Source organism: Cydia strobilella, chromosome 26 (genome assembly GCF_947568885.1).
Source record: "Cydia strobilella chromosome 26, ilCydStro3.1, whole genome shotgun sequence".
NCBI classification, from domain to species: domain Eukaryota; kingdom Metazoa; phylum Arthropoda; class Insecta; order Lepidoptera; family Tortricidae; genus Cydia; species Cydia strobilella.
This window is the reverse complement of record NC_086066.1, coordinates 5,256,324-5,282,456: the sequence shown is the minus strand read 5'-3', so window position 1 is coordinate 5,282,456 and position 26,133 is coordinate 5,256,324. Positions and strand designations below refer to the sequence as shown.

Below are 26,133 nucleotides of genomic sequence, written 5' to 3'. Positions count from 1 at the left end.
GTTCTTTAGTCCGCCAAAGGCCTGCGCGCGCATCAGACGCTGACGTTTAAGTTCGCGCCATTTTTGTTCTTTTTTCAAAAAAAGCGCGTTAGAAAAAAAAAGTGTAGTGATGTGACAGTTAGTTACCGATTCAGTGACTCTCATTTTGTTAATCTGTCCCAGTTGTCAGATTAAAAAGTTTGGTGGGTACTATACATGCTTTTATTTACAACTATTGTCTCTTACCAAAACAAAACAACGCGATTGTTTACTTATTCTACCTTATTATTATTCGAATCCACAAGAATATTAAGTACTAGCTTTTGCCCGCGATGCGTGGAGTTAGTAATTTTTGGGTAGCTTATTAGGGTTCCGTATCCAAAGGGTAAAAACGGGACCCTATTAGTAAGACTCCGCGGTCCGTCTGTCCGTCTGACCGTCCGTCTGTCTGTCACCAGGCTGTATCTCACGAAGCGTGATGTCTAGCTATCACGCTTCATGAGATATGTTGAAATTTTCACAGATGATGTATTTCTGTTGCCGCTATAACAACAAATACTAAAAAGTACGGAACCATCTGTGCGCGAGTCCGACTCGCACTTGACCGGTTTTGTTATCCAATCTGCTTTTTGTCGATTGCCCATACAAAAAATTCCACCCCCATTTTCAACCTCTTAATAGATTCCCGTCCCCTTAAAAGCGGCCCGTTTCTCAAAAGCTTGTAACTTGTAATACAAGCGGATGTCACTTTTTGCCAGCTTTTGTTAGAAAGGGAATTTATAGTTGGTCAAGCAAATCTTGTCACTAGAAACAGGCGCGAAATTCAAATTTTCTATGGGACGATATCCCTTCGCGCCTACATTTTTTAAATTTGCCGCCTTTTTCTACTGACAATATTTGCTTGACCAGCTATAAAAGTGCTTGTTATTGTTATATTTTGACTTTGGGACTTCCACATGTATTACAAGTTACAAGCTTTTGAGAAACGGGCCCCTAAAGGCAAAGTTGTTGTGCTCATAGCCAATATTGAGTAAATCGCTTATGTGGTGGTTGCATATATGACTTCTTCAGACTTTTCATCACCAGACTGACAGTAGGGTTCACACTTCTTTTCCCTGTAAATAATTTGATTCGTTTAAGTAAGAAGTGCCTTAAAAAGTACTTATTTATTTATTAACACAATCAGTTAAACATGTCTATAAAACAAGTTGTCTGGTAAATATTATTAGGTAGGTATTATAGGTTAAGTATTATAATGGTTTGTTATTCAATAGCAAACTATGAACATGTTGGCTGTGCTCTTACAGGGTCTACATTATGGATGTAATAGTGTATGTGCGAAATTATTATTATTGAATATGAGTTCGTGAACAGCCTGAATATAAAATAAAGCAATCTTTTATGGCAAGAAGTTAATGAATAACAAAAGTGTTTACCTTTTTGTCCCAACGCCTAATTGAGGTAAGGAACTCGATCCGTTTATGATCATATAAATGTTTTTTGACGACACGACCATACAATTCTGTAGCCTCCAATAGGTAGGTAGCCCGCATTTTGGTAAAAACTTAAACCACCATACACAAAATCACATGAACTAGTAACAAGCGCAATATTTCGATTTCGCGCCATTTCCACAATATATATCCAGGGTACTTATCTATAGGGCCCTCCACACTCATGCGCGAATCACGGCGCGAAGCGCGAACGTAAGTGTGGCGTCGATTTCGCAGATTGTTCACGCCTTCGCGCTTAGTTCCCCGTTTTTTGTCGGTTTATTAGCCCGCGTCAAAGGAGGCGCGAAGTGCAAACTGGCAAGACTCCACATTACACACTATTTTGACTCATATGTGGCAAGATAAATAATAATTATATTATATAACGCGGCTATATTTTACGGTTTTACAACAAAACAAAATGGAAAAATAGCTAAATCACGTACGATGCCATAGATAACTAGCAGTTAAGCTCGATCAGCTGATGCTTTTCCGCCATTTTGGCGAGAACTAAACTGCGAAATCGCCGTGAAACTTGCGAGTGTAGAGTCATACGTCAACGTCGCGACATGTTCTCTCCGCGAAGTCGCGCCGCGATTCACGCACATAGTCTAGAGGGGCCTTAATATACGTGTCTACGTAATTAGTTAAATACACGTATTAAAGTTCTTTTTAAGAATAAGAATAAGAATTGTTTTTCACTAACATAAGGTTTTTTAAACAAAATATATTAACAAATCATTAGAAATTTCGACGTTTGCATGATTTTTCAATCTCGTACCTTAACTTAAGCAACTCAGCAAGCTTCGTTGCTTAAACACGGTACTCGACTGAAAGCTCTCTATTATATCACGATTGTATAAAATACTATTTTGATCTTTTGCAGCCGTGTAGTTGGCACTGCTATAGTTTATCGTTGTTTCTGGTATTAATGTTATGAATGTCACAATTTATCAATCAAATTTGACACCAACAATCTCCAGAGCCAAGATCCCTGTTTGCGTGTCTTAAAATTTCAGCTTCGGGGACCACGGGGATCAGACGTCATCTTTGAAATAAACGCCTTTTTTTATTTTTTGTTCTTTTTTAGAATCTATGGGTTTTATGTAAACATTGTGTTTGGCGAAACTTCATACACTCTTTACTGATATGATATTATTATGTAAGTAAACAGTTCGGGTACTGGCACAATAGTTCACTTGGGTCGCAATCTGAAAGTAAAATGAGCGTTGGCAATTATTCGTAACACTGTTATACTTCAGGCAAACCAGAATCCGTGAACTCCGATAGAAAATAAATGTTATAGTTTAAAGGGTCAAGAAAAAGTGGGAATATAGTTGAGTAATGTCATATTGAATTGGTTTGCTGAAGGTGTTGCGTCGAAGTATTGGGTTTTAATTGTCATTAATTTTGAACAAAAATGGACTAGTTAATGTACTTACACGGGTTACTTATGGGGTCACGATCAAGACCACGAGCCTACTTACAAAATCTACATATTAATTATTATGCTGTGCAAATTTATCTGGTCCGAATAAGTTTCTTTAAGAGAACAAAACCTCGTATTTTGCCTTGCTCGTATTTTAAAAATATCAATTCGCCGTTTTCCACAGATTTTCGAGTGACGAAATGGAGCGCTCGAAATTCAAAAATCGGCGTCCTGAACCTATCACACTCAAGAGGGCCTAGCCAAAATGTCAATCGCTGACAGAAAAAAGTCAATTGACATTTAAATAATGTATGGAAATATGCGTAAGCATAAAAATGACAAGTCTATGGTGGAAATGGTCACGTGACTTTTATAGCATCTGTCATCCTAATATATTTTTACAAGCTTGCCCTGTTATGTTAGTATGTCGGTATACAGTCAGGTAGCATTTCATAAGCGTCGCATTGGGCGTCCCTTGCTGCAAAACAGCGCAAAATAATTGTGTTTTGGTTCGTTAGAATTGTTTCGATGAGTATTAGTTGCCGGTGGAAAGAAAAGTACAGTCAACGATAGCTTGTACCAAAAATGAAATTTTTGCCATAAACATTTCTGTATTCGTTTGTCATCTTGACTAAACCCCAAGATGTTTTACAGTATTTCAAACACTACTTTTACATTTGTTCCAAGTTTAACCTAACGGTTTACAAGTTGTCGCCTGCCCTATTTAGGCAGGTGAAATAAGAAGAGGTCCGGCCAGCGCCCCCGGACACGGGAAATGGCACGTGACGACACCGACACGCGAGACGGGGGCACTGGCGCGACTCGAGATCTTCAGTGTCTCGCTATATGGCCATATTAATTTAATTTTAATTTATTATACATTAAATTTCTCAGTATTGTAAATATTTTCCGCACCGGCCCGAGGGTTAAAGGATGACTCACGTTAGACCGGGCCGTGACCGGGCCGGAGCTTCCGGCGCTTACTTTTCTATAACATGACAGGTGATCACGTGATGCTTTCCATAGAAAACGAAGCGCCGGAAGCTCCGGCCCGGTCACGGCCCGGTCGAACGTTATACATTCTTTACTTGTCGACAATGCATGAAGTTCGCCTTTTGCACAATTATTACTGTGAAATACCTAGTTTAAACAAATTAATAAAAGCAGGTATGGTTTCTGACTGGCACCACAAGATGTAATTGCTATTTATTAACTTTAATTAATAGGAAACATTCTTGAATTAACTGCCTAAGCCTGGCCTTGATGTGGCCAACAATAGTACGGTAGTAACTGTGAGACCTCACACTGAGATAGGAGATACGAAAGACTATTAGCTTAGTTAGAAACAGTTTAAGTAGAGGCAAAAGCATATAATTGCTATTTTACAATAAATGGTAGATTGTTAATCAAGGTATGAAAGGCACTTAAATTCAGTTGAGGAATTTCGAACTATTGTGATGAAAGCTGGCTAGATCTTCAAAATGATCTAAAAACTGTTAAGTGGGATAACTGGGGACAGATGGGAAACTATATAAAATGGTTTTTGACTAGGCTCAAAGATAGCTAGTTGAAAAACCGGCCAAGTGCGAGTCGGACTCGCGCACGAAGCATTACGGAAAAAACAGCAAAAAAATTACGTTTGTTGTATGGGAGCCCCATTTAAATATTTATATTATTCTGTTCTTAGTATTTGTTGTTCTAGCGGCAACAGAAATACATCATCTGTGAAAATTTCAACTGTCTAGCTATCACGGTTCATGAGATACAGCCTGGTGACAGGCAGACAGACAGATGGACAGACGGACAGCGGAGTCTTAGTAATAGGGTCCCGTTTTTACCCTTTGGGTACGGAACCCTAAAAATGAACCCTAATAAGACTGGCAAATCCTGATTCATGGATCGTAAAAAGTACCTACACTGCTGTCAACCACGTTCATATACTTATGTAGGTAATTGGGTAATATTTCCTTTGTCTAATGTTACCCCACTTGTCTCCAGTTATCCCAGTTTACCTTATATCTGCCGGTACCTTATTTTTGAGGGAGTAAAGAGAACCACTTGCGCAAAGCAACGACCGCTCTGCTGTTAACTATACCTTCTTAACTGTTACAAAAATAACTGTCATTTTTACGTCTAACTACTGAGCCATAATTAAGTACAAGTAAAAGGTTGTTGGTCGTGTGAATATCTCCTAATCATGTCATTTATCTGTGCTCAGGTGTCATTATTTTTAATAACCACCTACTAAAACGTGCTAATTATGCTTCCTATTCGTGCTATGACTATTGTGATTCGTGTAAACATTATCTTTTATAACACAAAAGCTTTCTATCTTAGGCCTTTGTCACTATGTTTATTTAATGTTATTTCTTTTTAATTACTTGGGTATTTAAAGCATTTCTTTCTCGCAGCAACAATGTGTACCTATAATAAGACCAAGCTTGGCAGTCCTCAACTGTGCGTTTCTCCAAAATCTTCCTGCTTCGCACATTTAAACTGTGGAATGAACTGTCGCCTTCGGTATTTCCGGACCGATACGACCTTCAAGAAAAGAGCGTACTCCCATTTTAAAGGCCGGCAACGCACTTACAACCCCTCTGGTGTTGCGGGTGTCCATGGACGGCGGTAATCGCTTACCATCAGGTGATCCGTCTGCTCGTCTGCCTCCTTTATCATAAAAAAAGCTAAATTGGCAGCGATTTTGATAGCCCAGACTGTGCAAGAAAACAAATAAATATTATGCGGACAATCTTACACAAATCGATCTAGTCTCACAGTAAGCTCAATAAGGCTTGTGTTGTGGGTACCGTAAAATGGGGTGAGTAGGAGCAAAACTGACATTCAAACCTCGATAACATTTTATTTTTACATATGCAAACTGAATGGTATATATAATAAGTGTTCCGGACGTTTGTATTTTAGTTTTTATTTATTTTGGGTAGTTCCAATTCATAACTTTGACGATAAACAGGAAATCCCACCTCACCCCGTAGTCCCTCGTAATTGGGGTGAGATGGGTTTTCATACAAAGGTGATTCTGGAAGATTGTTGGATCGATGGATTATTATTATTAGAATTACTATAGCTCCATTTTAAATTGGAATACATTATTTTTGTAGCAGTAGCCTTAAAAACCCATCTAACCCCCCTTTCAATCCTTGTCCCCCAATTCAAAACCCAACTCTCCCCGCGAACCCTACTCACCCCATTTTACGGTACTAGACGACGATATATATAATATATAGTTCTTTTATCATCTGCTAAGAATACTTAATTGTTTTATTTCAACAACAACAACTTTAAATTAATATAACATTATTACCCAATTACAATACTATAAAACCTTCAAATAAAATACTAAAAATATCGCCCTGCGGCATGGTGCCGTAGATGCTGGCAGCATTTCCTTGCTGTACTGCTAGACTAATTCTTTGAGCGAGGAAGCTGCCAGCTTTGCGGTCACCGGTGACCTCTGCAAACCTTTTGGATAGTTCCTTAATAAGCTTTAGGGTGCTTGGACCCCACGGGCCAAGGGTCTCAACGGCAAAAGGTACGAAATTGTATTCGGCGCCGCTTCTGCCGCTGCGCCGACCTTAACAGATGTGCCGTGGAGATGAGACGGGGCTAGGGTATCTTTATATAGTTATATGTAAATACTTATATATGTACATAGAAATCATCCATAACTCAGGAACAAATATTTGTGATAAACACACAAAGAAATGCCCTTACCCGAACCCGGGACCTTCTTCGTAGGCAAGGTCACTACCGATCAGGCTCGGAGGCCGTTAATGAAATATCAACAATACTTACTCCAATTTTTCACTTAAATGTCTCATGATTGGTGCCGTTACAATACCTATTCCATGGAAGCCTCTTTCCTTTTACATTCTCACGTCACTTATATTCCGTCACGCTCCGCACACGTCACGGAGCCGACACGGTGCTGAGCCCTAATGCTCATCTTGTCTATAGGAAATGTGCTTAGGTTCAAGAGTAGAACCTAGGTAACCTAGTTTTATTAGTCTCTATGAGCTGTAGACCTCGCGATATGCTTCATAAAAAATAAGTTCAAAAACGAAAACCACAGCGAACTCACAATGATCTCAAGACTTGTGCTAATTTCCGCTACATTGAACATATTGCGAAAAAATCTATGTAACTATCGGACCTTACAAAATTTCACGAGAATCGGTTAAGATATGCAACCTGTAACCAAAAACATCCGGACATGCGAAAGCATTTTTTAGGGTTCCGTACCCAAAGGGTAAAAACGGGACCCTATTACTAAGACTCCGCTGTCCGCGTGTCTGTCACCGTTGTATCTCATGAACCGTGATAGCTAGACAGTTGAAATTTTCACAGATGATGTATTTCTGTTGCCGCTACAACAACAAATACTAAAAAGTACGGAACCCTCGGTGGGCGAGTCCGACTCGCACTTGTCCGGTTTTTACCCAAGCTGAAACGGAGACCTACGCTCACGCTCGGTCAAATATTAATTGTATTTATGTGTAAACTTTATTAGGACAAATTCGTGCGTCGAATTTAAAAACTAATGTAAATATGTCGTGCTGCAAAAAAACGTCAAAAGGTCTTTTTATCGAGAAATTTATATTCAATTTGACATTTGCAGTCGCCAGCACTGCTGCAGCAGTATTGTAGCGCGACATTACTGCCAACTACATTACTGTCGCAAATGTTAAAAACGACGTTGTTGCCCGCATTTTTAACATATACTTACGGCCAGGGGTCGGAAACCGGTATTTGCTCCATACAAAAATACCGGTATTATTACGTTCTTTTTCGTTCTTTTGTTTATAATTTCATTTTTAATGGGACGTTTTAATTATGCAAAATTGTTTCCTAAATACATGATTCAGTCCTACGTAATGAGCATAAAATAATTCAAAATATTGGGCTATTTCGGGGTTTTTAAAAAATACCGGTTCCGAGCCCGTAGTACGGCAGCAATGCAGTCGGCAGTAATGTCACGCTGCTACAGTAATGCTGGTGACGCCGGTGTAGTCTAAATTCGAACGGACCGTTAAATGATACTGGCAAAGGCTTGCGACTACTATATAAAAATATGTCTGTGGCTAGCAGTTAGTAATAATTTTAGTTATGTAACAGTACATAATCGGTGGTAAATGAGGCAACGGTAGACACGATGGTTAGGTTTGCGAGACTAGGACGCAAACGCAGTCTAGATTTCTGGATAAGTTGTCTTACTGTTGTGTTATTTTCGATGATGATTTACAATGATACTGCATGGAAATATAAGTTAGATGGCTCATCTTCCAAGTATGATTTATTTAAAGAGTTTTTTAAATTTGTTAGAGAGGTTTTTGATAGTATTTTATATAATCGTGATATAATAGAGAGCTCTCTAATATATCACTATTGAATACAATACTTTATGTACGAGTCATCTAAAATAAAATAAAATCTACTATAAAACCGGAATAATTAAAGAAAATTAGGTAAGTATCTCTGTAGTACAAAAGACATCAACGCGTGCATAATATATGAATAGGTATTTACTACTCATGAAACAGTCGCGCGTTGGCGCTTCCACTGGACCGCGGCGCCACGTGATTGGTCATATTCATTATAGTTGACTAAACCGTTTTGGGTGATATTAAATCAAAATATTGAAAATCTTTCCCATATAGTTAATTTTATTTTTGCGGTGCGCTTTTTTGTGCTTTTCAGTCACGAGCGCGTTTAGTGGACTGTATTTGACTGATTCTGCGGATGTAAAATAGTGAAAGGAAAAACAGAGGGGAAAATGGGAAATTCACACTCACTTACTTGAAAAATGTTCGTTTTGGGAATGCCGGCACGTGTGTTCCTTGCGATCACCACATGAGAGCTGACTTTTCACCAAGGCCTTGGACTTTTCTCGTTGTCTTCGACAAAACACTCATCACACACGTTCATTATACGGATTGTTCGATTAACACATAAATTACACAGATTTTTCTTGATTAGAGACGAGAGGATTCGACACGGAACGCTCAAATCGCCATATTGGATTGGAGACAATTGCTCCGCTAGATGTCGCTCGCAGCACGAGTGCGAGCGAAACAGCAATACACAAGAGTGTGAATATGAGGGAGCGGATGAGGTATAGGAGGATTTTTTAAGGGCGTACAAAATCTAACTATTTACTAAAACGAAACTTAACATCCCCCCGGGCTTGAAGGATTCCCTTCAAAAAAAAAAATAGAAGTTTAATATAAAAATAGAAATAAATGAATACTAAGTACCCACCCAGTTATGCTTGACTTAACTATAAACTAAGTATCAATAAAAACAGTTAGTACTAATAAAGTTAACATAAAAGAACTCTACTGAGTAGGCAGTGGGCATAACCGCACTATAGGTCGTTCCAATTTAACTCCTCGCGTTTGCACCTCCGCAACTCGTACGACTCCGTCTCGACCAGGAAAAACACGCGTTATAACGCCGATAGGCCATTGCAAGGGCGGTGCATTATTCACATTGATAAGTACGACAGTTCCTACGGCTAATGGCTTAGCTGGAGTATTCCATTTTTCCCTGCTCTGCAAGTTGTGAAGGTATTCCGTTCGGAAACGCTTCCAAAATGATTGGACAATTGAATCTAACAACGAATACCGGGTTAAAAGGTCCGTTCGTTCCTGACTCAAATCGGCTGCGGGTAAGTGCTGCAAGGGTGCAGTACATATGAAATGAGCGGGGGTCAGAGCAGTAGGTTCCGATGGATCGGAACTCAAAACGTAAAGAGGTCTACTGTTCAGCTGACTCTCGATCTGAATTGTCACCGTCAATAGTTCCTGGTAGGTCAGAATTTGTTTGCCTATGACGCGGTGAAGATGCGTTTTAAAGCTTTTAATATTACTTTCCCAAGCGCCTCCGAAGTGAGGTGCGTTGGGAGGGTTTAAGCGCCAAGTTATACGATGCTTTAAGAGCTCCTCGCGAAACGTTTTGTAATATTCTTCGGTGTTAAGAAAAGAATAAAGTTCTTTAAGATAAGCCTTAGCGCCTACGAAGTTTGTTCCATGATCACTATATAACACCTGACACGGCCCACGGCGGGAAATAAATCTTTTGAAGGCATCTAAGAATGCCTCAGAACTGAGCGACGAGACGAGTTCAGTATGAACGGCCTTTGTCACCATACAGATGAAAAGACACAGCCATGCCTTTTGGCTTTTTGCCCCACGCTTTCTGACTATGGTAATGTTGAAAGGACCGGCGTAATCTACCCCCGTATGCGTGAATGCTTTACTTTCATTAACGCGACACTCTGGCAGGTCTGCCATAGAAGGGAATGTATTGGTCGGATTAACTCTGAAACAAGCGTTACATTTGTGAAAGCGCTGTCTCACAATTCGACGTGCTGACAAAATCCAATATTTCTGTCTCAAAATAGAAAGCAAAAGGTGCGGGCCGGCGTGCAAGTGTTCGCGATGGAAAAAATCAATTAAAATTTCAATAAGGTGCCCTTTCTTGGGCAACACTGCGGGATGTTTACTACAATAATCCAGAGAAGAGTTGCCTAGACGTCCTCCCACTCGTAGAACGTCATCAGTGACAAAAGGAAATAATTTGCGAAGTGAGGGTGAGCATACCTTGCCATTTTTAATATTGCGTAAATCATCAGCAAATGAAATTTGTTGAATGACCTTGACCACGAACAATTCTGCCGCGTCCAGGTCAGAGGCAGTGATTTCGCCGCCTCGAGGTAGTTTTTTGATGAATCTTAAGACATGGACAACTGATTTAAGAAACCGGTGCCATGAAGAAAAGCTTTCACCCAACTCCAGAAGCCAGTGACTGCTGTTGCTTTCATTAGTAGCAACAAAAGAGACAACCTTTTCCTCAGAAAGTGCCTTAGCTGTGGGCGAGAACTTAGTTATAGGCCATTCGTTAACTGGTAAGGATGCCCAGGACGGACCGTTAAACCAGAGATTATGGTCCTTTAAGCGGGAGGGAAGTAGTCCACGAGACAAACAATCTGCCGGGTTCTCAGATCCGGACACATGATAGAAATGCTCCGGTGCGTAATTTGCCTGACATTGAGCGATGCGGTTGGCTACATAGGTAGCGAACCTATGCGGTGACGAGTGCACCCAGCATAAAGCGACCTCTGAGTCTGAAAATGCGTAGACATCATTAATGCTGTGGCGTTCTGATAATGTGTCATGGACGACACGAAGCAGCTTTGACATTAAAACAACTGCACAAAGTTCCAGACGCGCAACAGTCACCGTCCTCACCGGTGTTACTTTCGAGCGGGAGCAAATTAAGCGTATGACGGGACGTTGATTGTCCGTAACGACGTGTGCGTAGATGACACAGCCATACGCCTTTTCACTTGCGTCAGCAAAAGCAATAAGTGTTACCTTTGAGGTTTTTTCAATGCCTAGATGTCGAGAAAATTTTATGTCAGAAATAAGAGGCAGCTCGCTGACAAACTGGTGCCATAAACATAAAATGTGCTGAGGAGGCAAATCATCCCAGCCTTGTTTCAACAGCCACAACTCCTTTATGAGGAGTTTCGAATAAAGAATAGCGGGCCCTACTAGGCCAAGAACGTCATACAAGCGGGCGGTGGCAGAAAGAATAGCTCGTTTCGTGCCTGTAAGCGGAGGAGGTGAGACAGTGAAAACGAACTCATCAGACCCAGGAAGCCATTGAAGGCCAAGTATCTTAAGAGAGCCGCTGTCGTCGAAAGAGACGGATTCAGGCTGGCGATGGGTTGCGGGAATGTGTTCTAGCAACTGAGGAGAGTTGCTAGTCCATTTAACTAAATCAAACCCACCAGCCTTGAATAGGCTAATTAACTGGGTCGCTGTCGTAACTGCTTCCTCGTGGGAAGAAGCAGAAGAAGCTAGATCGTCCATGTAAACGTCTCGTTCGAGGACATCTGCTGCGAGCGGGTACCTATCACGTTCGTCGCTAGCGAGCTGACGAAGTGTGCGCAATGCAAGGAATGGAGAAGATCGAAGACCGAAAGCGACACGGTTAAAACAGAAGGTATTTAGCGGTTCTTCGGGCGAAAAGCGATATAATATCCTTTGAAAGGAGCGGTGCGGAGGATGTACTTCGATACATAAGTACATTTGCCGAACATCGGCGAAAAAGGCAATGCGGAATATGCGGACGTTCAGAAGAATCTGAAAAATATCCGCCTGCAAGTTGCAACCAGTATGTAGAAGGTCATTCAAGGACAGACCGCTGTCCGTCTTACAACTTCCATCCAGTACTAAGCGCACTTTAGTAGTGCTTTTGTCGTTGCGAATTATCGGGTGATGCGGTAGATGGAAACCTGGACCGAGGAGTTCCTCAGGAGGAACCAGAGAAATAATTCCCTTATCCAAATAATCGAGAATAATCTCATTATAACTTTTATGAAGTTGCGGGTTGCGAGAAAACTTATTTTCGAGCATTAAAAATCTCTTTTTTGCGGTTAGAAAAGAATTGCCTAAAGCGTTAGGACTTTCTTTGAAAGGAAGGTCCACAGCGTAAGAACCATTATCGTTACGCGTTGTAGTTGTGGTAAATATTTGTTCACATGCCTGATCGTCAGGGCTTAAAAACCTTTTATTTGGAACTTCTTCTTGAGCCCAAAACTTTTCCAAACTTTCGTTAAGCGGTTCATGCGTGAACGCACAGAAGGCGCGCGTCTCGGAGTGTGGTGAGGACGGCCAATTGCTGTCTCCCATAATTAAATAACCTAGAGTAGTCTCTATGGCTGCCGGTATGCCAACGTTGCGAATTTTGTGATCCCGTAAAATTTCGACAAAGAAATTGACACCTAAGAGCATTTCAATAGGTCCGGGTTCATAAAAGCTATCGTCTGCCAGAGGTAAATTTTCAAATAATTTTATTACCGATAAATCTAACGACTCCTCCGGTAATTCTGACGTAATCCTTTCAATTACGAGCGGTTTTGCTGAGTAGACATGAGGATTGTCAAACCTAGAGCTAAACTTTACCGATGCAAGACCGAATATTTTTTCTGAAATATTTCCGATGCCTTTAACGTTCGAGTAACGATTTTTATTTGAAATTGGTAAAGATAAACGTTTGCAACAGTCAAGAGTAATATAATCCTTTTGCGATCCAGGATCAATCAAAACTCGCAAATATTCACCAGAAGCATGATTCGTTTCTATAAGTTTAACTTTTGCCGTAGCTAAAAGGGTTAAACAGTCCGCGTCATTAGATTCCGCCTCGCTGCTACAAGGCGCGTACGCTACATGGCTTAAAGTGGATCTAGTTTGCAAACTATTATCAACCGTATCTCCTTGAGCGCGCGGTTGCGTATCGTTTGTCGGTTTATGCACAGGTGTGCAAGCGAGTGCCGACGGCGGCACTAAACTGGAAGAACAGTTTTGCGGCGGCATTAAACTAGACTGTTTATTTACCGGCGAATTGAAATGAAGCAGTGTATGATGCCTAGATGCACACACACTGCAGGTTCGTTGAGAACTACAAGCGGACAGTTTATGTTTGTAACTAAGGCAATTATTACAAACTGAATTCGATTTTACGAATTTATACCTTTCATGCGGTGTCATTTTTGTAAAAACGGAACACTGATACAAATGTTCATGTTTATCGGTTTTACACAACTGACAAATTGGTGTCTGGGCGGGTCGACTGACAAAAGATTTGGTTTGGATGTTTTTTGGAGTAGGTAAACCTTTATCATGACTAGTAGGTTTAGACGCGTGAAAAGTTTGTTTTGACAGCGAGTGAGGTACGACCTTGGTCTGCTCTTTGATAAACTCAACAAGGTTAGCATAAGACGGGCACTTTTCTTTACGATAAAACATTTCGAATAATTTAACAGATTTCGAATCCAATCTTTGTAATGCGAGATGTAAAAAGAGGAAATCTGCCAAGTCGTTTAACTTGAGCGCCTTTAGCGCCCTTACAGATGCGTCGAATTTGCATAGAAAGGCATCCAAATTTGCTTCCGACCCGGTCGGTATAGTTTTAAAATTCAATAATTGATTAGCGTAGCCAATAGCCAGCGCGCGTTTATCCTCATATTTATCAATAAGAGCTTGCCATATAATGAGATAGTTCTCACCTGTGGCCGGCAGTCCGGCACACACAGACTTCGCCTTGTCCGTCAATTTACCTACTAAAAACTGCACGCGTTCGCTGTCCGATAGACGCGGATTGTTATGAATGACACTTTTGAATTGCTCATAAAATAAAGGCCAATTCTGAATCTCACCGTTAAATGGTAACAATTCAATGGTGGGCAACTTATGTTTTACGGCATAAGATTGACTTTTTTGTACCTCATTCATAGTATCCTTTATTTCAGCCTGCACGCGTTTTATTTGACAATACATCTCATCAAAAGCGATCAAAGGTTGATAATTAACTGTAGCGTTAGGTTTTTGTTGGATTAATCGCGAGTTATAAGTGTCCAAGACACGTTCAAAATCAGACCGCAACTGGTCCAAAGCCGCGACATTATTCACAAACAAATTGCGTTGTATTTCATCTTGTTGCGCCTTAAGTGACAAGGTATAAATATTTTGTAAACGCGTAAAATACGCATTACGTTTACCTTCGAGGATGACAAGTTCAACGGTGATGGCTGCATCTTTATCCTCATCGGCCATGGTTAAAACTTGTTACTAAGCGGCAATTTACAACAAATATACCTACAGTAATTAATAATAACAGCGTACAGAAAGCGGCGGTAATTATTCAATACGGTACCAAATTAAACCTTAGTACAAATGAAATAAGAGCGAATTGAAATGCTAATATTATTTCGCGAAATTTAAACAACTAAGCAATGAAATTTACTCGACTACGGCGACGCTGTGAATCTTGACATGACAGAAGAGCTCTTGGACAAGTTAGAGCGCTTACAGAATGTCTGTATAAGATTCATTTTCGGCCTACGGAAGTTCGATCATGTATCTTCCTACCGTCATAAACTCAATTGGCTTCCAATCCGCCGCCGCAGAGATCTTCACACTCTTTCTCTTCTCTTCAATGTTCTTTTTACACCTTCTTCTCCTGTATACCTCTCTCAAAAATTTCAATTTCTGGCTGAAGGCAGTGGCCACCGTCTCCGTTCTAGCGCGAATTTATCACTTGCCATCCCCTCTCACAAATCTCGTGGATACAACAAGTCCTTCGCAGTGCGTTCAGTGAAGCTGTGGAATGAGCTGCCAGTTTCGCTCAGACAGGCGCAATCGCTTGCGTCGTTCAAGGAGAGGTTAAAGAAGCTGTGGTTATCTGATTGACTAATGTGCCTATATTTGTATTGTATGTTGCTTTATATTTTTCTACTTTTTTCCAATTTTTAGTGTATTTTCCCCATTCCTTTTTGTGTAATATATTATATGTTTATCCTATTAATTTTGTATGTATTTATATCCTTTATCTTTCTGGTACCTTGTTGTACATTTTGCTACATTTGTCACCCTCTTTTCACTTTCTCCTCTCATCTACTCAAAGGTTAACTGGAAGAGATCCCTCATAGGGATAAGTTCGCCTTTGTACATCTTATTATTTGTACCATGTAATTTTTAATGTGTATATTTGTACAATAAAGAGTTTACTACTACTACTACTACTAAGCAATGAAATTTATGAATTCACGTATTATAAACGACAAATACTCAATATGAAACTTAAAGTATTTAAAGTGCGTAAAATTATTAAAATCAATGCGGTTTGCGGGAAGAAGGTCGTAACTGTATGCGATACAAGTTGCGCTTACGACCTTTTATGTGAACTATGCAGTCGAACAATCTAGAACGAACGAACCTTCAAATTTCGGGTAGATGTGATATAACTATGCGAAATACTTGTGTTTGAGCGATATTAATGAAATCTCGAACAACTGCGTTTCGAATGATAAAACTAGGTATAAATAACACTTACTTATAATGCCGATTTGCGGGAGCGAAATACGAAATATCAAATTAGTTACCTGCGGTGCGGTATTGAGAAATGAATAAAAAAGGGAGAATAACTAATTTGATTAATCAAGCATAAAGTAGGTACTTAGCCCAGATTTATTTCGAAGCGAATAATAAGTAGTGTGATATTACTGTTATTTAAGAATAGGCTTATCACTTGATAATTAGATTGCAAAACTAATTGAATATCCGGATCGATGTGACCAAAACTATGGGTGATATTAAATCAAAATATTGAAAATCTTTCCCATATAGTTAATTTTATTTTTGCGGTGCGCTTTTTTGTGCTTTTCAGTCACGAGCGCGTTTAGTGGACTGTATTTGACTGATTCTGCGGATGTAAAATAGTGAAAGGAAAAACAGAGGGGAAAATGGGAAATTCACACTCACTTACTTGAAAAATGTTCGTTTTGGGAATGCCGGCACGTGTGTTCCTTGCGATCACCACATGAGAGCTGACTTTTCACCAAGGCCTTGGACTTTTCTCGTTGTCTTCGACAAAACACTCATCACACACGTTCATTATACGGATTGTTCGATTAACACATAAATTACACAGATTTTTCTTGATTAGAGACGAGAGGATTCGACACGGAACGCTCAAATCGCCATATTGGATTGGAGACAATTGCTCCGCTAGATGTCGCTCGCAGCACGAGTGCGAGCGAAACAGCAATACACAAGAGTGTGAATATGAGGGAGCGGATGAGGTATAGGAGGATTTTTTAAGGGCGTACAAAATCTAACTATTTACTAAAACGAAACTTAACACGTTTCGAAATGAATATTACAGTTGAGTTGGGTGTGTATAGGCTATACATGAAAAGTGCCCAATTATACGAAATCTTAATTCAACCATTACAGTCGACGAGTAGAAAAAGGTTTATTTTTTACTTGTTTCGCATTTTTAGTTACCTATCCCATGTCCTAGTAGGTATTTAGGTTGGTACCCTCGACAGTGGCGAGGCGTCAAAAATTTTCTTAGGCCAGCCGAAGCTAACATGACTTTCATATTCACCACGATTGACGAGCTGAAACAACATTATCTTAACTATCTGAACATTAAGCAAGTGGATGGGAATCGAGTTCCATAGACGATTAACACAACATTTTGAATATTAAGTCAATTATCATCATAAAATTGTCATCGCTTTTCTCCCGGAGATTTCATGTGTCGTAAACCTTTTAAATCTGATTTAAGCTGAGTCGGAACCCTTTTGTTTTTATTGCAATGCACACAACGTACAGCACCTAATTCCATTTTTAGGGTTCCGTACCCAAAGGGTAAAAACGTGACCCTATTACTAAGACTCCGCTGTCCGTCTGACCGTCTGTCCGTCTGTCTGTCACCAGGCTGTATCTTATGAACCGTGATAAGTAGACAGTTGACATTTTCATAGATGATGTATTTCTATTGCCGCTATAACAACAAATACTACAAAGTACGGAACCCTAGGTGGGCGAGTCCGACTCGCACTTGGCCGGTTTTTCGTATTAATTTTATTTTTCAGATATTCTAATATTGTGTTTTAGTTTTTTGCTTGCTAATGTATGTATTTGTAAATTGTGTGTTTGCAGCAACCAAATAAACGTTTTCTCTATTATTTCAGCACGATGTTCCATTACGAATACGAGAAGCGTCCGCCTTCTGCGTCCTCCTGCGCAAGTCGCGCCACGACTACCACCGATTACAGCCGATCTTGCCCCAGCGAGTACCGGCGAGCGATGCCGAGTGTCGAGCGAGCGAGACGGCCCCTGCCGCCGACACCGAGCGCTTGTAGACTGCCTACGAAGACCTCGGTCAGTTGATCTTTTACTAATACCCACAGACCTAATACCGATTCAGCTGGGGCCCATTTCTCAATCGGTATTAGACTAATATTATTAGTACACGAACTGGGGCCCATTTCTCGAACGATATTAGACTAAAATAATTTTTAACAAGCAGAAACGTCTGCGATCGATGCTATTAAGCTTGCCGTGAGTTCAAGTCTCACCCAAGGCAGTAATTTTTCCACTTTTAAATTTAGTCTAAGCTTGATATTAGAGTAATATTATTAGTCCAGGAACTGTCAAATCGTATGGGTTGCCATGACAACACACTAGTAATATTAGCCTAATATATACCGGTCGAGAAATGGGCCCCTCTCAGATGGTATGGGTTACCATGGCTACACACTAATAATATTAGTCTAATACCATTCAAGAAATTGGCCCCTGATCGCGCTTATCCACTTCTCCATACAAACGTAGTCCATGTATTATTTAACGCTATCAGAGCACAACACAAGCAAGTCAAAAAAATAAACAAAATAAAATTAATAAAACAATTGTTATTAATTAATTCAAAGCCGTTTGTATGGAGAACTGTTAGGACATAATTTTTTCGAGACATTATGACGCTAATGGTGATTTTATTGCATATTTAAAGTATTTGGATATTGTGTTATAAGCCAACGAAAATTTTATTTAATTTTTTCTTTAGGTCCCGTTGAAGGTGTGGGTGATAGCCAGCGCTTCCTGTTTCGCAGTGTGTGCTGTGTTAGTACTCGCCACCGTGGTCGTCACTCGGTGGGGCTACGGCCATCAGGTCTACGAGACTCCGGTATGTATGGCCAATTGGCCATAGAGAAATAAAGTAAGCATAGAGTGCTCACTCCATACATCAGTTTTGTTACCAACACGACTATTAATTTCTTAGTCGACATCTAGCGTCAAGTAGTGGAAATATCAGTACTGCTACTCTACACTAGATGTCCCGTGTGTCGCGATTGACGAAAAGGGTATTGCTCAACAATTTACAACTAATATTACAAGCAGAATGAGTTGACAATAGAGTTCCGGTTAATCCGGTTATAATATTAGCTGAAAATTGTTGAGTATCGCGAAAATTGACGCGACGTCTATTGTCGAGTAGCAGTACTAATAATTGCGCTACTTGACGCTAGATGTCACTACGAAAATAGTTGTTTTGGTAACTAAACTGATGTATGGAGTGAGCACTATGCTTACCTATTTATTTATCTACGGTATGGCTTATAAATACATAAAGGGCTCTAAATATGTTACAGAAATTTGCATGCGCTTTTGGATTTTTTGGATGTTGCCTACTACTGAGGTTTAACGAATGATGTGGTTTCTAGACATCCCTTTACAAAAATTATAAAGTATTTGCTACAGTGGCGTACACACCTAATAATCACACTATTCGCGAATCTATGGCGAAAGGATCGCAAATTAACTACTCGCGTGTAAATAGTGCGATATGTTGCACGCTTGCAGCATGCGAACGGAGCGTTTATTCACCAGATCTGAGAGCCTGCTGCGAAAAACAAAAATAAAAATCTCATTATCTGTGCCTCTATAACACAGATATGAAAGAGCGATAGAAAGGCAGATAAAACGAAAATTTGATTTCCACCTTTCGTGGTGACGTGGTACGTCTGAAAGGATCGCACACACCACTTCGACTCCCTTCACCATGGTGTTTAGGTACACGCTCAAACTCATAATTCGTTTCCTAAAGAGCGCCCATCCAAGCGTGGCGTTGTTAAACAAAGCATCCATAATGGTACCTACAAAGTGGTACCCACGCGTAATGGTACGCATAATAGTACCGCAATAGTCCGTCATTTGGCGACGTACATGCTTCGGTGCGTTCTCAGGAAACGGTTATTACAGTAGAAAGCCTACGCTCTTCCGATCTTTACTCGCAATCAAAGTTCTCAAGGCTTCGCAAGGCTCTTATCATAGTTTTTATACCATGTTCGTGACAAACAAGCATACGTACCGCCTAATTGGAAGTAGTTACTGTAGTTTTTACCTCCCGTCTACCAGCTACTGTGCTACCACCCATTTTGCTCCCTGTAAAAGGGGTGGTAACACGGTATCTATACCAAGCTTCCGACATCGACAGTCTAAAGTAGGGCACCCTAAAAGTAACTCAGTACTTTTACTAGTACAAACCTAATGAAAAATATGTGAATGGTACATTAAAGCAGGTTAATGGTTTTTAGAGGTGAAGGGTGAAGTCAAATTACTTAAGTACATACTTACTTACTGTTAACTGTTGGGATCACACACTCACCTATACGATATTACGAGCTTATTTAGTTTTTTTTACTGAACTGAATGGCACTTTTGAATGACCATTAGTACTGGGCCTACTTATATTTTATTTCTGTATAAAAAGGTTTACAAATGGTAACTTAACACACACATATAATATATATTTTTAGCAGCTCACACAAACAGATATTTTGCTGCTAGTAAACGATAAGCAATATAACCTTTTTGCTCACTATGCACGCTAAGAAAAGTTGTTGCTCACGCAGTTTACCTATCATTTTCCATTTTCCCATGTATAGTTTTTATATTGCGTACTTTTTATATTCCCGCTGCTGCGGTAAAAAGTTGAGCTGCGGTAAGACCAATGTTGTTCTTTTATAATTCATAATTCATATATTTTTGAGGTCTCGTTACGCTCCAGATTCTCGGGAAGGGTCTCAATATCTCAATAACTTTGTTCTCTATTTAATATCTCGCATAGAATATTCTCATCTTATTCTTCTTTCATACAGGAACCAATATATTCTCAGCCAATTCTGCAGCCGAAACAGCTACCGACAACTACAGAATCGGACCTGATCAACATTGACAAAGACAACTCAGAAGAGCTAGAAAATGATATCCAATTCCCGATCCTAGAGAAGCTGTCCATATTCAAAAACATAGTTGCGAATAGAGATAAGAAAAAAAACCATAGTCTCCTAGCAAAACCTCAAATGCATCCAGTGCATGATGTTATACGCCATGCCGAACGAAAAATTGAAAAGAAGGATCATGCGAAAATGCTAGACGCAACGGAAGTTGCAGTCACAGAAAAGAAGGATATACCTGACTTTAAACCTACTCTACCTGATGTTTTCATTAACAAACAAGATATAAAACTTCCAGATGGTTATGTAGCAGTTTTAAAAAAAGACGAAAATGACTTCTATGAAGAATATTACAATGACGAGAATCTATATGACGATTATATGCAAAGCAATACAATGACTAGTTATTTAATAGAAAAAGTTCAAGACCTACACGATTGGATAATTTCAGATCCTGACTTTGAGATTGCTGGTAATCATTCAAAGAAAATTAAGTCTGGTAATGATTTTGGACAACTATTAAAAGCTCTGAACGAGAGTTTGATAGAAGGGAATGTAAGCATAGTGATGAATAAACTAAAGGATATATACTTCGGTGATAATTATACTAGTACGAATCATAGTAGGAAGATTATTTTGAGCAACAGTACGGATTTGCTGTCGTTTGGGATTCTGACGCTAGATGTGATGCTGCTTCATAATATTCAGTTGATGGCGTGGGAGAATCAGGTAAGCAGCATATGTAATTCTTTTGTACCTAACTGTATGATTTAGATGCGAATGTGAGACAAAATTACCTTGAAGTTTTATTGGCATTTTCAATTCAATTCAATTCAATTATTTATTTCAAATCATTTTGATCCATATAGTGTTTAGTAAGTACAACAAAACTTAAAATTAATTAAGGTTAGTGACATACAATTAAAATTTACAAAACACACACATAGGTACAATAAATTATAAAATAAAATACAATAATAAATAAAATAAAATCTAGGCAATCTGAGATGCACCATTTCTCAACATCTGTTGCTGCCACATTCGCATTTGTTTGAGCGGATTTTAAAGCGTACAGCCTAATTGATTCCAACTTGAAACACTTGGAATAACTACTTTTATTCATCCAGTTGTGGTTTCGGTAGATATCGTCTCTAATACCCCGGCCACATTCTCGACGAGTGGCATGGGAAATAACCAGGGCCGCGCTCCTCGTCATGCCCACCGCTCCCTATTTTGTCGGTTTTATGGCGCGAGTCAAAGCACCGGCAATAAGAAGTATGGAGCGTTGCGATTAATCGCGCGAGTAGGGCAGTGTGTGGCCGGAGCGGGCAACAGTGCGGCAGCGCGACGAGCTTAGCAGAGTGATGAGCAGCGCGAGGAACATAGTGTGGAGTAATGTGTACTTTAATCGTACTTCGACTAGGACAGCGACCGGCGAGTTGAAGTCAACTGACCGGCCAGCTAGACCAAGTGGTCTAGGACTGTAGCTGGGAGTTGGAATGGGAGTAGGAATAAGAGAGCGAGTGGGAATTATAGAATGTCTGGCATGCTCGTGACTCAAAGTTAGCACGCAGCAAAAACTTACTTTGCTCTTTGGTTGCACAAATATAAATACATTCTATACAACTGAACGGAATCAACATTCATAAGAATAAAGTCCAGCTTTTTAATGAAAAATCATAAAGCAAGCCTGAGGTATTTTATTATATAATTGTTATTACAGGAAGGAGTCCGAAATAAGATGCTGAAGGACCCTGATGTGTTTGCATTTAACGCACTGTTCCTGGACCCCAGCAAGGTGGAGTCCAAGCAGAGTGAGATCTACAACACTGCTGCATTTTCGTATGTTGCAAGCTTTTATTTAACTTGCCCTGTTAATTAATATGTATGCATGTTATTTTGTTAGTATGGGTCAAATTTCGGAAGATAAATTTGATTCACTTCCCGATTTCCGATTGATCTGAAATCCTAGGTAGGAAAAAAAAATATTAGGTATTTTTTTTTTTCAGTAAACGCCAGAATCTTCGTCAAGAGAGCGTGGACGATTTCGACATTGGCAAGAACTTGCTGGAAAACGTTCTGGAGGTCGGCATGAGCACGGCCCGGGCCGCAATACATCTTGGACGAGCTTACAAGAACACCAAGTAAGCTCATGGCTGCAGTCTAATCATAGATCTAACTATACCTACTTAGACAAGATTGTTTGTCTACGATCAAAAGCGCAACGAAAATCGAAATAATGTCAAGCTACTTCGTTGATGTCAAGTGTTAAGAGGATACAAACGTAGGCCCCATTTACCTCCCTGGATGGATGAAAAAATGTTTTCTTTCGTCTTAAGTGTTTTATGTATCGAATTCGGAATTAATTTTGTGAGTTTATTTCCTTTAATAAGATCTCCGTAATGTATATTTTTGTATTTCCGCTAATCTTGTTTTGTTACATTAAAAATTATAGGCTCCAAAAAAAACAAAAGTAGTCACGTAGCACGTAACGTAGAAGTGGCGTAGTAGTTTAGTCAAAAGTAGTAGTAGTATAAGTCTAGGAAAAGGAGTCACGTTTTGAATTTGTTTTACTGTCATCAAAATGCCATGTGTATGTCAAGTAGGAGTGATTTTTCCTAATAAATAATAAATTTGAATTTTTTTGACAGAATGGTCCTCAGCCAAATATCGAACCGCGAGGCCGTGAACACCAACATCCAGCAACAACTCTCCAGAGACATCGATGGCAACACGCATGCGCTAAATCATCTGAGCAGTCAGCAGGTCGTTATTAGGGTTCCGTACCCAAAGGGTAAAAACGGGACCCTATTACTAAGACTCCGCTGTCCGTCTGTCTGTCTGTCACCAGGCTGTATCCCATGAACCGTGATAGCTAGACAGTTGAAATTTTCACAGATGATGTCATTCTGTTGCCGCTATAACAACAAATACTAAAAAAGTACGGAACCCTCGGTGCGCGAGTCCGACTCGCACTTGGCCGGTTTTTTTAGAAACACTACACTATAAAACAAAGTCCCCCGCCGCGTCTGTCTGTATGTCTGTAAATTCGCGATAAAATCATAACTACTGGACGGATTTTCATGCGGTTTTCACCTACAATAGAGTGATTCTTGAGGAAGGTTTAAGTGTATTTGTTAAGGTTTTGTGTAACCCATGCGAAGCCGGGGCGGGTCGTGAATTATATTGCGCTTAACCTTATTCGAAGCATTCGAAGTCAAGCTTTGGTTAGCGTTTGCATAGCGATAAGGCGGTCGACTTTTATTGATATTTATTTAGATATAAAATATTCTTTACGAAAAAAAGGTTACCATTTCGTAACGTGAGTGGAACTGGAAAACCAACTCCTTTTAATCGACTTAAATCATAAAATTTGCTTCACGGTCGGTTCCATTGACATCGTCATGATTTGATGATGAGATCCTGGACAAATCGAAAAAACTTCAAAAATTAAAGGCTCACCTTGTGCCTGCTCATGGTAAAAATGAGGAATTTCTTAGTATTTTAATGCATTATATAATATTGCTTTATCTTAGCAGGCAACGCAAACGAACGCACACGGCACGTACACAGAATTGGACTGCGTGTGGCTGTTGTACTGCAGAAACTTGGCGGCTACAGCCAAGCTTAACGCGCCACTTGCCACTATGGCTAGGATAAACGGGTAAGTTAGAGATATCTCATTGACGCGATACCTCAGATTTCTAGTCTCTTTAACTTTTCGAACGCGACGCCTCATCGTGCGCGGCATCTTGTCTGAATGCACGAAGGTTGATATTGGGATGTAGCCGCGCGCGTCACTTGACGTCTTTGGTGGTGAAGTAGTTAAAGTCAAATGTGCCTGGGGGCTCGCTAAGTCTCAGTAGTATTTATAATATAATATGCATAGTGGTATGTATATTATATTACAAATACTAAGTACCAAATAAAGTTTTGACAGTTTTGCTAAGATAAAATTGTCGCCCAAAATCGCTGCTGCTAGTTTCTCGCCGATTGTCCCCACTCAGGCCTTAAAAGCTTCACAAATCGATTTTTGATACATTGCTAACTAAGCACGTAATGCTTTGAGTCCATCAATCAAACGCCGCAATGTATCGAAAATTTCTTGCGATTTGTTGCAATATGTGTGGAGCTCTTTATACCCATGTCACTGTTTTATTTTTATTATAGGATCGCGCTCCGAATGCTGACGGGCGAGCTGCCGGCGGACAAGGCCCTGGACACGATGGTGTACGAAGCGCTCACTGGTTGGACGGAGCTGCGCTGTAACGACATGTTCCCAAGGTATTTTTAGCTCAGCAGCTCGAACGAGGGTGCTTTCATGCTTAAAACACACACTTAATCACAATCATGCTTAATCACAGCAAAATTCGATTTTGTTGCGAGCATGAGACAAAATTACTATAAAGTAACCTAAAAATTAGAATGACATTTTGAAGTGGGAATTTATTTAATACCAAATTAAAGCACTTTCATTCGAATTTTGAAACCATAAGACGGATTGGCACGCGGCGTTGGTGTGCGGGCGAGACATCGCGCATAATCGCGTAACTGGATATAAATAGGTACTTTAGGTGTGGTGTCAGTTTTGAATATGACTTTGATCGGATTCCGACGGGGACTGGCACAGCAACTGAGCAGAAATATAGAGAAGACCAAGGTGCACTTTAGTTTGGTCTTCATTGTTTTCCTGATAAAAAAAAACGCGTATTACCCGTGGGCCCACTGCTTTGTACCACAGTGGGTCCACGGTTATTATTTTTTCCCCGTAGACCCACCGTTCTAAACATGTTCTCCAGTGGGTCTACGGGTAATTTATTTTTACCCGTTGTCCTACCGAACAACTTAACTAATTACACGGAGCGCCGCTTCGCGGGGCTCCTATTTCTGGGCGGTTTGCTCTTCGGGCATCTGAAGCTACTTAACGAACCTAACCTACTTACCTACCTACGGTTTTTTCTCCAAAGTGTAATGTTTTCACGGACGTCACACTAAATGGTCGGTTAGGTTCGTTAGGTAGCTTCAGATGCCCGAAGGGCAAACCGCCCAGAAATAGGCTCCGTCTAGTTAAGATATGACGGTTTTTTTTTTGGAAAGGAAACAGTGCGGTGGGACAACGGGTAAACATAAATTACGGGTCTACGGAAAAAAAACCCGTGAACCCACCGTGATATAAAGCAGTGGGCCCACGGGTAATACGCGAAAATAAATACCTAGGTAACATTGTTTTTGTTCAAAAGGTGCAGCAGCGTAAATCCGGCGACGGTTGTATTAGAGAGTATCTTGCAGCCAATGAGAAAATCACAAGCCAACAGAGTGTAGTAATACTGTAATACATATACCTATTTAATGTTTACCATAATGTGTACAAGATATATTTTATAGCAAACTTTAAACACTAAGTCTTGACTTTTGATATAACTAGCAATGTGCCAGAGAATTTTAAAAATTGCAGTGCCCATGAAATCATATTTTTGTCTGCACGTTTCGTTTATTGCCAAATCTTCTTACAGTTAATTTCGATTTCTATGACACTTGAAATAGACACCAATGAGTGACGTAGATGTTAATGAAACAGTCGCCAACAGTAAAGGGGCCCACTGACTATCAGTCCGCCG

The 26,133-nt window shown here is 40.0% G+C and overlaps 2 protein-coding genes across 2 annotated transcripts in view; both read left to right on the top strand.

The window, feature by feature from the left end:
- Positions 1-5,836, top strand: part of LOC134753264 (ATP-dependent RNA helicase abstrakt) — a 180,327-nt gene extending 174,491 nt beyond the window's left edge. Inside the window, exon 15 of the mRNA XM_063689100.1 lies at positions 5,824-5,836. The gene's annotated coding sequence lies outside the window, so the exon portion shown is untranslated. The remainder of the gene's footprint in view (positions 1-5,823) is intronic.
- On the top strand, positions 21-25,910 carry LOC134753265 (uncharacterized). Its single transcript, XM_063689102.1, has 10 exons — positions 21-182; positions 17,468-17,657; positions 18,343-18,462; positions 20,438-21,244; positions 22,239-22,357; positions 22,525-22,659; positions 23,167-23,281; positions 24,055-24,179; positions 24,686-24,799; positions 25,756-25,910. The coding sequence occupies exons 2-10, from the start codon at positions 17,472-17,474 to the stop codon at positions 25,835-25,837; spliced, it is 1,803 nt and encodes a 600-aa protein (XP_063545172.1). The 5' UTR covers positions 21-182; positions 17,468-17,471; the 3' UTR covers positions 25,838-25,910.
- Positions 25,911-26,133: the final 223 nt, after the last annotated feature.

Coding starts and splice junctions, on each gene's coding strand:
- LOC134753265 (XM_063689102.1), top strand. CDS start 17,472: ATGTTCCATTACGAATACGAGAAGCGTCCGCCTTCTGCGTCCTCCTGC. Junction 18,463..20,437: donor ATCAGGTCTACGAGACTCCG/GTATGTATGGCC, acceptor TCTTTCATACAG/GAACCAATATATTCTCAGCC. Junction 24,180..24,685: donor ACTATGGCTAGGATAAACGG/GTAAGTTAGAGA, acceptor TTTTTATTATAG/GATCGCGCTCCGAATGCTGA.